At 41.1% G+C, this 13,664-nt stretch overlaps 1 protein-coding gene across 2 annotated transcripts in view; it reads right to left on the reverse strand.

Annotated features, from left to right (window-relative positions):
* Window positions 1–6,406: 6,406 nt before the first annotated feature.
* Window positions 6,407–13,664, reverse strand: part of KCNQ3 (potassium voltage-gated channel subfamily Q member 3) — a 191,676-nt gene continuing 184,418 nt past the window's right edge. For both annotated transcript variants that reach the window (XM_077189118.1, XM_054634354.2), the window contains 2 exons: window positions 13,473–13,557; window positions 6,407–12,620 (listed from right to left, as the gene is read on the reverse strand). In XM_077189118.1, the coding sequence (XP_077045233.1) occupies window positions 11,883–12,620; window positions 13,473–13,557 (823 nt within the window). In that variant the 3' untranslated portion in view covers window positions 6,407–11,882. The remainder of the gene's footprint in view (window positions 12,621–13,472; window positions 13,558–13,664) is intronic.

Here is a 13,664-nt window from a genome sequence, read left to right on the forward strand (position 1 = left end):
GTCAAGAGGGCAGAGATGACACCTGAAGTGTATCTTAAGTGTGGAACCTCAAAAGGAATAAAATGTGAGTCACATCCAGGAAAAATTGCCTGGAATCATGGTTAGGTGATGGGGAAGGAAGACAGGTCAGGTCAGAGCAATGACATAGGGCAATTTCAGGGCTGCTGAGTGATGTTCAGTAGTATCCAAGGGAAGATCACTCTTGGAAACAGTCAGCAAAATTCTGCTACCATTTACTCCAGTGGGCTGGAAAGAATTCCTCTGAAATCAGTGATTTTAGATGCAGCATGGTTAAAAGCCAGTGATCATCCATTCAGTAATTTTATCACAATCCACCAAACGTTTCAACTTGTGAAACCACTCAAAATGTAGCAATTAATAAAGGAAATCTAAGTGGGTTCACAGTCAATTTATGAAACAAAAAGTGCTTTAGCAACCATTTTATGTGTGTGGTTGAGCTGTGTCTCTGTCTGCCTAACAATCCTGCCTTTACCAAGAACTTCAGATGCTGCAAGGCAACTGCAGCCACATTTACCAGAGCTGTAGCTGGTCTATAAGATGCCCACATGTCTGTGCACATGCATGTACAATTTTTCCTTGTTTTCATTCACTCTGTTTTTCACAAAAAAACATTATGTGGTGGGGTGTCACTGCATCTAGTATCATTTAATTCTGTATGGAATTTAATGCTGTGACAAAAGGAAAATTTTTGAGACTTGTGACTGAATGCTGCAGCTGGAGGAATATGGAAGCACCTTTTCTTTGACAAGACTTACTTTTACTGACTTAATTACCAGTTGCTCAATTGCACATCCAGAAGACTGGGATGAAAGTCCTCTCTGTAACAGCTGACAAAAACAGGTATAGCCAGGAAAATGTGTGTGCTGGGATCAGTTCCAGCCTTTTGATGTTTGCCTGTGAGGATAATTAGACTTTCAGCAGGTTTTGCCTCATGCTGTGTCTTACCCTGGGACTCTGTAATTTTAACTTTCCTCAGCTGCTGAGCAATGCTCAGGTGACCTGGGAGGGGGCTTTTGTTCAGCCCCAACTTTGACTCTTGGGGACAATGCTGTGTTCTCACTCAGAACATACCTCTGGGCAAGTAGCTTTCTCAGGAGTATAGTCTTTACATGCCTCCTTTTTCCAGCATCCCCTTGTGTGGCAGCACTGTGTCCATAACCAGCATCCCAAAATCCAGAACAGGAAAAAAAAAGACATTTTCAGTGTCTCTTAGTAACACAGTATAGACACACAATTCACATAAATTACCTAGTAAATGCATCCATTTGCTGAAGGTTGCACAGGGTAAGGGCCTGCTAATGCAATTTAAATAAACAGAAATTCAAGGAAATGCCTGTGATTTATCTGTAAGAGACAGTGTGGTGTAATGTTCTGGTAGGGAGGGAGAAAATGAAGTCTGGCTGTTGGAGCTCTGTCTCTCTGAGGGCTGAGAGCACAGAGTGAAAGCAAAGCACTATTTCTTCCTTCTGGCTTTTTCTTAGGCCTTTAGAGGTGGTTAAAAGCACACATTTCTCTGTAGAAATCGCAATATGAGTAAGTGACTGCAAGAGCTGCAGCCATACATTCCTGTGACCTCAGCCAGTGGCATGAACAGGTGTCCCCTCCCACCTGCTCTGTCCTGGGCTGGCAGTGGCTCCCTGTCCTGGTGTGCCACTGGGGTGGCAGCGTCCTCAGGTGTGGCCACCCTCCAGCCTGGCTGGCCTGTGAACCATCTCTGCCCTGAAAGATGAGCTGTGGCACCTGGGGCACTGTAGAACCTAAAGCACATCACAAAACTGCCTGATTTACCTGGTTAGAAAACACAAATCCAGCTGTGTCTCTCTCACCCAATGCTGATGTGCAAGAGAGAAGGAAATGCTGTTTTTAAATAGAGTGCAAAGAAGCAAACTTAACCCAAGTGTACTCCAGAGCACTGAAGTTTTATTTTCAGTTACACTTCATTTTACTGTGGCAAAGGTTTCCATGAAAGCATCTTTGAATGATTATTAAATAAATTTTGTTTAGAAAAGTATCAATTGAGTACATTTCATTTGTTCTGAAAAAACTGTTTGCACTTCAACACTTCTCTGTTAGTCCTCTACCATCACAATTTTATAAGATATTTTGTTTATTTTATTAAGAAATGTACTAGTTCTAGAAATTTTTAATTTTAGATTTTTCCAATATCCTTCTATTATATCCTTCTATTATTTTTGGCACAAGTTTTATTAAAGACAACTCTCTAAATGTGTTACTGTTTCTTTGTCAATCTTTTTTCAGTAGAATAACATTTCATCTCCTAAAAGAAAAATTATATAAAGAAACTCAGAATTACTACATGTGGGAAAGACCTCTAAGATCATTGAGTCCAACCATTAACCCAGCACTACCTCTAGGGAGGTGATTCCCTGGGCACTTCCTGGACAGCCTGTTCCAGTGCTTGACAATCCTTCAATTGAAGAAATTGTTCCTAATATCCAACCTAAACCTCCCCTGGTACAACTGGAGGTCGTTTCCTCTTTTCTCATCTCTTGTTACCTGAGAGAAGAGATTGACCCCACCTGGCTGCAGCCTCCTGTCGGGCAGATGTGGAGACTGACAAGGTCTCTCCTGTTGCCCTGGTCTTCTAAATTCTTCTAAGCCTTCTGATGTTTACATTTTTGGAATGGAGTTTCTCATGCACTTTTCATGTAAATAATGTTTGTTTTGCATTCCTTTCTGGAGGAGGAGAAAATTGATGGGCTGTTGGTTTGACCAGTGTGGCTGGAGAGGTGGCAATTTCATCCTCCAATCCATGGTCACTTCTGAAAGTCTATAAATATTGGAGTTCGAAAATAAACTACGCTCTTTTACCTTGGACATTTCAGCTTGTGCGCGTCGTTCATTTCGTGTCCTATTGTGACACTCTCCTGAGCCTCCTTTTCTCCAGGCTGAACACCCCCAGCTCCCTCAGCTGCTCCTCAGCCTTGTGCTCCAGACCCTTCCCCAGTTCTGTTGTTCTCTGAACACACTCCAGCCCCTCGGTGTCTTTCCTGCAGTGAGGGGCCCAGAACTGAGCACAGGAATTGAGGTGTGGCCTCACCGGTGCCCAGCACAGGGGGACAATCCCTGCCCTGGTCCTGCTGGGGACACTGTTGCTGATGCAGGCCAGCTGCCATTGGAATTCTTGCCCACCTGGCACACTCTGGCTCATGCTCAGCTGCTGCCAGCCTGCACCCCAGGCCTTTCCCACTGGGAGCTTTTCAGTCACTCAGCCCCAGCCCAGAGCACTGCAGGGGATTGTTCTGACCCAAGTGCAGAACTCGGCACTTTGCTTTGTAGAACTCCAAATACATAGTTATACATAAAAACTTGTATTTGTTCCATTCATAGAATGTCCTTCCCATTTCAGAACATGTGTTCCAGATTGCAAGGCAAGATGTATTCTATTGCCATCTGTGTGGCAGATTACCTTTGTCAAGTGGGCAGTTTGCTTTATCTCTCTCTCTGAGTGACCACAATCACTCCTGCCTTGGGAGGGGACATCTGCTGATAACAGCTATTGAATGTCACTGCACGACTGATAAGAGCTATAATATCCCATTGTGAGATGCTCCGCCCAGAGGGAGGAGCCAAGCATTGCTACCCGGATATAATCCAGAGGTTTTTGAGACACCAGCACGGCTTTTCTCCACGGGATTCCCCAGAGGAGCAGCAGCTGCCTCTTCTTCCATGGGATCTTCAGAGGAAGAATCCATCCTTCTCTACAGATGCCCCTGCTCCAACAGAACCACACCTGACACTGCAGGAGGGCTGCAGCCACATTTCCAATGGGACTGCCACCCACACCCTGACCCACAGGGTGTCAGGTTGGGTTCTGACTCTGTCAGTGTTGTTCTAGTGTACTGCATTGTTTATTTTATCCTTTAATTTTTTCTTCCCTATTAAAGAACTGTTATTTCCTGTTCCCATATTTTTGCCTGAGAGTCCCTTAATTTAAAATTTATAGCAATTCAGAGGGATGGGGAGGGTTTACACTCTCCATTTCAGGGGAGGCTCCTGCCTTCCTTAGCAGATTTCTGTCTTTCCAAACCAAGACAACATGGATTTAGAACTGAAAATAGTTTCTGTCCTTTATATAACTTTTTCTTTAATTTTTATTATCTATGTAGCAATTGCTAAGAGTGGTACTAACATCACAAAACTTCCTGAACAGAATATGCATTAAACTCTACAAACTGTTTTCAGTAAGTGTTTTGTGTATTTACTAAAGTAGGAAACACTTTCTTTTGAAGTGTCTGATATTGTGAAACTTTTTTTGAACTCAAGTATGCTCTTGAGGGAGTAAAAGAAGAGAAAATAAAAAAAAGGGGCCATGAAGATCATGAAAATGTGTAGTGGTGAGAGGCATGAAGTCCTAGTGATTTTCTTATCTGCATGTGAGTTACAATACATGAGATTTTTACACAATACTATGCACTGCTCCTTGAGAGTTTCCAAAGTTAGTTTGTGATAAAGCACTTGACATTTTTAAACACAGATCCTCATAAAGCTCTGATTAGATAACAAGAAATGTAAGCAGTCCAGAACTTAGAAAACTGTGTAATGACTTATCTAATGATTTTATTTCTGATAGGATGTGTGTCAGTGATGTAACTGACCCCATCAAATCTGCCAAAAAATTCACATATTACGCCTTTTTCATGATCTCTACTCTGTATTCTGCTGTCCATCTGCACCTGACACAAAGAAGCAGGAGAAAAGCTGTGGTGCTGTCCCAAAGCCACTGGGCTGACAGTATTATCTTAGAGAGCAATTTCTTTAAATAATGTCTAGCTCCCCTGCTGTTCTCTGCCTTGGGACTTGGCTTTCCTGATTCCATCCCTTCTCTGTGTTCTAAAAGGATACTCTGTGTTCCAAGAGGATGCCCTGTGTTTGTCAAGCAACTGTTTTACCCTGGCAAGTCTTAAAAATCAAAGCATCCTACAAATAAATAGAAGGGTACACCGAGAAAATTCCATTCCTGAAGCTGTTTCTTGATTGACACTGCTTCAATTTTTACCCTTTCTAAACTGCTGATCCTAAGTCTTATTCTGCTTAGGTGGGGGACAATTGTATAGGATTCCCAAGTCCCATATAGGGGTAAGCACAGGCTGCACCCCTGGATACAAGCAGGACTTTGCCTTAGAATAGCTATCACACCTTCTTCCCTTTTTAGAGTCCACTTCTTAAAGGATCAGAGCTAATACCTCACTGAAATCCAGTGACTTGTCAGGTTCTGGTATTTGGGTGACAGCCAAGGGGAAATTTTAATGCAACACCTTTCATTGCAGATGAACCAAAGCTGAGTGTTTCACCTGCTGTGTCTGTGAAATGCTCAGGGAAATGCCATTGCTGTGCCTGGCAGCTGCAGGGCTCAGCCCAAGCCCTCCTGCTCAGGCTGGGACATTCAGGGCTGAGGCAGTGATGATAATGCAGGGTAGAGTTGTCTGTAAAAGTGGACACACTTGAAAAACCCCTGAACCCCAAAAGGTTCAGAATTCCACACTCTGATGCATTAGTTTGGAAAAACACAAACTGTCAATCTTTGGAAAGAAAAGAACTTGGTTGTAAGAGCCTGACATTCACCCTATTTATTTTTTAGTTATTATTTATTTAAATTGAATCATTGAAAACAAACAAATAGACTCAAAAGCACTACAACTTAATGTTGCAGTACTAAAGGATCCTTTAATTATTCCCACATTACAGTGGTTTAGAAGTGGGATAAGACGTGGCATAAATGTTGAATATTTTTTTACCTACCATAAAATATTAAAAAACCTTAGGCTATAAGGTTTTTAGGTTGTATTTCAAGTGTTCAGCAGAGCTCATTCCTTGGTGATAGCCATGAAACTGAAGCCACAGAGAATGTTTTAAAATACCTCTCTGTGTCCAGCTACATTTTTGGGAAGAGTTGATGTTTCATGTGTTTCTCTTCCTGTCTCATTCAGACACAGAACCACACAGAAATGCAGCAACAGAACCAGGGGTAGAATTCAAGCAAGGGGGATATTCTGATCATGCTTGTACCATTACTGTGTTCCCTCTATATTTTGTTTGCAATTTCATAATATTTTAGCACGTTATGTTTCCAATATGAGTGCATTTTCTCCCACTTTTCATTTTCCCCTTCACATATGCTTAAAGCCATATAAATTACATGGCCACAAAATCAAGAGATGTCACAAATAATGGGATCTAGCATGTGTTGACAGGGCTGGCTGTGGAAGCCACATAAAACCTGCTTGTAGCTGAGTTTAGTCCTGCCCACATGAAGTCAAAAGGGTCTTTGCCAATGTCTCTGCTGGGAGTACATTTGACAATATATTCTTTAAATATGTGTGAAGATATTAAGATTTAAATGAAAATAAATCCAACCACATCATAATTGAAATTTCTATTTATTAATAAGTGGTGCAGTTTTTAAAGACAGAACATAAAAAAATCAGTTAAGAAGTATTGTTTGCATAATATATTGAAATAAACATATTAAATTTGTTCAAATATTGGACAGTGCCAGAATAGAAATTACACATACAGTTTAAAAATTACAATAAATAATATTATAAAGAGCACTAAAGGCCACTTGTATAAAAGTTGTGTTCCCTTGTCAGCCAGAATCTGAAAAGCATCTTTGTAGCATGGAGAAGATTTCAGTGAGCAAGGCACAAATACTAGTAATAATAAGATGCCATAACTAGAAAACAAAATGCAGTTGGCTATGTAACCTTCAGTCTCAGTGTTCTTCATGATGGAAATAGGAGCCCATTTTCACTATTTTGCTTCAGTTAACTTCAGAGGGAAGCTACTCAAAGCTGAATTGGGAAGGATCAAATCTTACAGCCTAAAAAACCAGAAGGAAAAGTGATGCCCAGGGTCTTCATTGCTAGGGTGTCCAGCTAAAAACACTAAAACACTGGAAAATGCCCCCTTTTCCTCTGCACCTCTTAAAATAATCTTCAAATGAAGCACTCACATCCAGCTGTGCTCCTGAAAAAGTGACATCCCACCAAATTCATGAGGTGCTGTAGGAGATTTAGGTTTGCAGCTCTTAGACACCTCCAGCTCAGTGATGGGGGTTGTGGGGTGCAGGGAATCCAGACCCAGCTCTTTCCTCACAGGCTCTGCAGTAATCAGGATGGATTCAGATGTGACACCTCTGCAGCAGCTGGGCTCCCAGCAGGGCTGAGGGTGCTCCTCACTCTGCATTTTCTGATTGCTTTAGGCTGTGATCTTGCAAACTGCTTGGACCTTGGTGCTCTCCTGAAGGTCACAAAGCCCTGCTAGCCCCGGGTTCAGGTGGGCTTTAGTTTGCAGCACTCATGGGCCACCATTTGAAGCAGAAAAATTTTAAACTATTTCCACTCTGGACCATAATAATGCAGCAATGTTACAGATAAAAACAGAGCAAATATAGCCAAAGGACAATTTAGGGACTTTTTAATCAATCTCTCCATGGGTTGAATTCCCTTTTATTTAGATAGGAGCCAGAGTGATAAATTCAGGGCAGGGAAAAGCCAAGGCAAGGACAACAGTCATTACCTGACTAGATTTTTTTTTAAAGTGCCAACTCTCTTAGTAGAGCATAAACCTCTTTTATCATACCTTCATACCTCAACAAAGCATTCACTTTTGCCTTAATCAAATAGTCCCAGTTTCATCTAAAATGAGGAAGCTTAATTGATAATAATGCTGCAAAGAGAGGCACACAATGTAAACACAGATTCACCTTTTTGAAAACTTCCAGACATCTGGCATTTGTTTGGGACTGAAAATCACTCTCAAAATGTAGCCAAGAAAAATGTCTCCAGATCAGTGCTGTCCTTCACAAGAAAATTTATAAATAATGGCAGATTAGAACCCAGACCTGCTCCCAGTGCATCACTGTGAGAAGGTTTCTATCTTACTTCAAGGAGAGCAGAGAAAAGCTCCACAGTTTCAAATTACAAAAAATATCTCAAGGCCTGAAATGAGATGAGAGTCATCAAAGTCATTAATACTTTTTAATGTAAAGTACATGCAAACAAAGTGCTAGTGTGAGTCGAGATGCTAGAAAGGTCTGACCCAAAGAGAATTGATAACTCTTTAACTGAAACATCATGCAGAAGAAGGTATAAATCTAATTAATTCCTATTACAAAGACTATTATTGACCCAGATGCCTTCCTCAAATGAAATTGTGCATAGAGATTGTGTATGGAAAGAGGTCTTGACATTCTTAATGTTACTGGGATCACACATAGTTCATTTTGCTTTGTCCAGCATCTATGGCTGGCACATGAACCACAGTTCCAGGGTGGATGCATTCCCTGGACTCACCCTGATTGGAGTCTGGTGAATTTGTGTGCAAATCCCAGATCTGGGATGGTCTCCAGATCTCACCTTGCTGGTGACACCTTGACACCTATCTGTTGTCATCACAGACAGCAGAATTGATGGATGCCCTATTTTTAACCCCAATGATGTAAATGGCAGAGAGCTGCTAAGAACCCTTATGAACAGAGCAGTGACAGGTTTCAGTGTTAAGAAAGAAAAATATATATTAAAATAAGCCAATCAGATCTGCCTGTCTCATTTCTTGGATCTCCTTCACAGGACCCACAGATGTCTACTGCAGAGGATCTTGCTGAGTTTATCACCAGTGCTTTTTAAGAAGAGGAAGATCTTATCTGGCATCATTAAATATTTCATGATGTGGCTACAAATACCTGACCTGACACCTTAAAGATGCATATTGTGATTGCAGGCCAGAGAAAACACTAACTTCAAGACAGTTCATCTGCTAAGTGTGCAGAGTGCAGGGTAGCCCAAATCCTTTCTCTGGGGCTGTACCCTGTATGCAGGTGAATGTACATCCAAGTCTCTGCTCTTGCTTGGATCTTCTCTTGGAAAGAACATAACTTTATAAGGAGGCTATTTATGGATTTTCAACCAGGTTTCAATACTGAGAAAAGATTCCTTTTATATGACCTGTCATGAAAAAGAACAAAAACCCGAACTGAAGAATTTCAGTGGGAATTGGACAGGGAACTGCATGGCATAGCCACTGTCAAAGACAGTCACAAACAAATTGATCAGACTGCACCTGCTTTTTAGCTGCCATCATTTTTGATTGTTTGGCTCTAGGAAGCATTTAAAGAAGGACCAAACTCAGATTAAATCAGTAGGAACAACAGGCCCTTTATATTCAAGAAAACTGAAGCAGGCTTGTCTAGCACATACTTGCATACACTTCAGAAGTGTAGCAATGTTAAAATAAATTTTCATTCTTTTCCATTCTTTTGTCATGTGAGGGTTAAATCTCACAAGTTGCCACAGACATCTATTACTATTTCAGAAAGCCTGCAACAGGTACAATGCAGATATTTCCAAGAATCGTAAGGGCCAAAGAATTCTCAATATGCCAAATTATAACGAATTACACCTTGGTCATTTAGTTTTATTCTTAAATTTAGCCACAAAACTGTGCCAAACACAGATTATCTTTCAAGTCAATGCTATTTTGTCAATTAAGTAATTACCAAAATTGTGCCTCATACCATCATGGTTAGTGGTTTCAGAACAGCTCCATGAACTCATCCCAGTCTTCAAAGGCTGTAACTGCTCTGCAGTATTTAATCCTGTAACAACAGCAATTTGTTCTTCCTGAAGATCCATCCCAGAAGGATGAAACATGATTTAGCTGAAGAATCAGATGAAGTAAGAAGATCCTAATCCTTTAGATGTCTCTTCCAATAGAGAACAAACAGTGAAGATGAAGGCAATGCCCATATCTGGGAAAGAACAGAATTCCCTGGATGGAATTACTGCTGTGAGATGTCAACAATACTGAGGAATTAAACCAAAAGCTTACTATGGTCAGAAAAACCTAACAAAATATTGTCTATTAGAGCACTTTCCATGCAGGGCTGTGCAGTTCCCAGTAAGCACTGGGAAGCCCAGTAACGTGTTCTTGGCTCAGACTGGATGCGCCAAAGATGCTCAGTTGTGCAGCTGCAGTGTAATGCAAGCAGCCTTTACAGAAAATGCCTTTTGTAACACCTTATTTGGGCCAAATCCTGCCTATCTCTGCTGGTCACTGCCCTGGCCACAGTGGGGAAGTCATTGTGTGGAATGACAGGGATTGTTCTGGACATGAGGTGGGGATGAGCCATGGCAGAGAGGCTGCACCTTGGAGCACTGGGGGAGAGGTGAGACAGTTAACACTGATTGTGTGGTCTCTGATCATCTGACATCTAAGCAAGTCACCTTCTGCTCTCTTTGAAGTTGGTGCACATTTGGTCATTGTGGATAACTGAGTTAAAGGTGAGATTAATCTCATTCTGAATTTGATGTGTGCCTTTGTTGCTGTACCCTGTGCTCACTGACTGTACTCCTTCATTTCCCACCAGCTGTAAAGAGTGTACAGCCACCAAGCTGGACATCACATGGATGCTATTTCATGGACACATGGACTGACACCAGGTAAGACCTGTACAGGGTATTTGGATATGCTAGTTTCACTAGCTTTATAGGTATTACATTCTCACTGTAGTGGTGAGATCTTTGATTCATTTCCTTCCAGTTATCCAGTGATTTTCCTGGTCTCCTCCTTCTCAATATTTTCCAACTTCCATTAAAAAATATTTGGCTGAGGCCTAGGGAGTATACTTATCTCTCTGTTGCTCAGGGACACATGACAAAAATGGTGATTATTTATTCATATATTAATCCTAAACATAGCACACATTCATGGATTTGGAGCACTCCATTTCCAAGAGAAAAGGTAAACAGAGAGAAACAGATCCTGGCAGCATCTCACACTGTAGAACTTGCAGGGAAGAGAACAGCAATTTTCTGCACATCTGAGGAGCTCAAAGCACTTGACAAATATTAGAGAATTGAGCCTTTCAACCTGTGAGCATGTGTGGAAGTGTAACTCCCAATTAACAGACTGGGAAACTGAGGCTGAGTTACATTATGCTTCTTACTTAGCAGCACCTAAGTCAATAGAAGAGTGGAGTGTATAAACCTGGAGTTCTCTATGCTGAACAACCTTATTTTTGTAACAAAGAAAATTTGGCCCCATAAGTAGCAAATAGACTTAGCAAAAGATTTTCTTAAAAAAAGCATTATAACCCTACTTTGAACAATTTTATAAGCACTAATGAAGATTTTCAAAGTATTTTGAGGGATTTCTATTTACATTTTACAATAAATAAATACCTATCATCAATCCCAGGAGGTGGCTTGGATGATTTAAAATCCTACCCTTAATTTCATTTCAACATTGTTTTTCAGGAGTAATTATATGAGATCACATGAGAAACATTTAGTTCACAAAAACTTTCCAATAAGGTCATAGTTTAACTCAGCTTTTCCCCTGCTTTTGGTTGATTAGAGATTGATTTGCTTGGTTGATTGGCTTGGTTTATTAGAGATTGATTTGCTTATAATGGAAAATTATTTAGATATTTTGTTTCCACAAAGGGCTATAGTTCCTGAAAAATCTTTTTATTTTGCTGCTCTGTTTACAAAATGTAGCAAGGACCACTGTATCTTGTCTGTTATCAATTCACCATTGTTGTATTGAAGAGTACCAGATAGATATGTATCATGGAAGAAATCAGCTGTACCATTTATACAGGGCAAAGTCATGCAAACCATGCTCAAAACTAAGCTCCTTAGTTTTGGTAGCATGAAAAAAACTGCATCAGTAAATTGTATGAAATGGTGCAGAATGACTACCACTAATATCACATGCATCTTATGCAGCCATTGGTGTTTTGAACTAGTAAGCTTTGGGTGTAGAGTAAGTGAGATATACAAAGTATGCTTACATTACAAGGAGAAGTCAGCCAGTGACTGCCCCCACACGCACTTTTAAACTGGCTTGTTTGACGGGGTCCATATTGAGTCTGAAATCCCATCTCCCGTGGAGGACAGAGGCATGGAGCCACTCGGTGTGAAGGGGTCTGTGTCTGTGTCTGTCTCCCCCTCTGCCAGGTAGCGTTTCTCCCTCATCCACGCCGAGCCCCCGCTGGGGCCGAAGGGGAAGTCGTCCCTCTCCTGGGAGATGCTGAAGCCGCTCGGGGAGCGCTCCAGCTCCTCGTGGTTGACGGAGAGAAGGGACAACGGGGTGTCGCTGTCTCTCGTGAGGCTCCTTCTCTGCCTCGGGGACACCTTGTCTGAGTAAGGGCTTTGAAGGTCCCCGTGGGAGTGGTAGCTAACCTGGGAGTCCATTAATGTGAATATAGGCAGAACTGTTGGCCTCTCTGCATATGAAGTTGAGGAAGGTGTGGCTTGCAGTCTGCCAGAGTTTTGCCCACCTATTGATAAAGGTTGTGAGTGAGCCGTGTGACCCCGTGCTGAGAAACCATAGGGGCTGACTTTGTTGACTGGAACCTGCTGGAAGTTGTAAGGAGTTTCACGAGAACACTGCTCAGTGTATTTATATATTATTGTTTTCAATTCAGAATATTTGTTTTCTTCTCTCTTCTCCCTTGCAGGAGAAGCGGTTTCTTTCAATGGACTTATCTCAGCAACTTGTATCTGCAGCTGTTCCATGTGATGCATATGCATATCAACAAGAAAATCCAGTTTCTTCCCCATGTCATTTACCTGAAAAATACCAATGTCATGATATTGCCTCAAGTCAGTTGTTCAAAAAGAGTCCATGATTCCATACATGTACAATGGTGTGCTGCCATGTTTATTGGTCATGGAGGTTCATACAATAACCATGACCTCCTCTCAAAGCTGGGCTGAAATGGACAACAGCTTATCTTCTAACTCCTCAGAATAAGAAGACTCATCCCTATGAACTATGCCAAAAAAATTATTAGTCTTGCTGGATATTTATCAGTACAGTATCCAACAGGACTCTATAATGTTATGACAAAGTTCTTGATACCAGTGGTAAATAGCTGTTACCAAAATACAATATATGGAATTACCTTTGCATACAGACCTGTTCTCTAACTGATAATTACAGAATCATCTAGGTTGGAAAAGACCTCTGAGATCATTAAGTCCAACTTATGACCTAATGCCACGTAATAGACCCAGAACATCAGGGTTACACACCAGGACTAGTTTCCTTTCTCTTTTGGATAGGGCCCAAGAGTGGACAACCATTTTGAGTCCAAAGCCTGCAGGAAAAGGGCTTGCTCATGCCAAACACCAGATATGATGAGTACTGAAGCTACAGGAATTTAAAAGTTCCACTTCAATATCGTGGTTAGGATCTTCTGCCATACACAGTGACATTGATTCAACAAGTTTCAAAAGGCGCGCTTCCCAGGTAAGCAAATTCTTTCATGAAAAACTAGCAGCATAGTTTTGTGATCATTGGAACAAGATCTCTGTGAGTCTTCACCACCAGCAGCACAATTCTGCCTGGGTCAGCCAGAGTCATGCAGAATTTATATCAGCTCTATCATTTCTGAACAAGCTCCTCATGAAATTACTTACCTGCCTCTCAACTTTAACAAATTTTCCCATCATACTTTGGTCTTCAGTATCAGCTGTAGATGCTTTGGCTACATATGGTTCATTTCTGCAAAGAATTAATAACTCTATTAGTGTTCAAAATTTCTTTGCATCACAACAAGCAATTTATATAAGAAAACAGAATTGCCATCTTGTTGATTTATTCGTATAGAT

This window comes from Agelaius phoeniceus, chromosome 1 (assembly GCF_051311805.1).
Source record: "Agelaius phoeniceus isolate bAgePho1 chromosome 1, bAgePho1.hap1, whole genome shotgun sequence".
Taxonomy (NCBI): Eukaryota; Metazoa; Chordata; class Aves; order Passeriformes; family Icteridae; genus Agelaius; species Agelaius phoeniceus.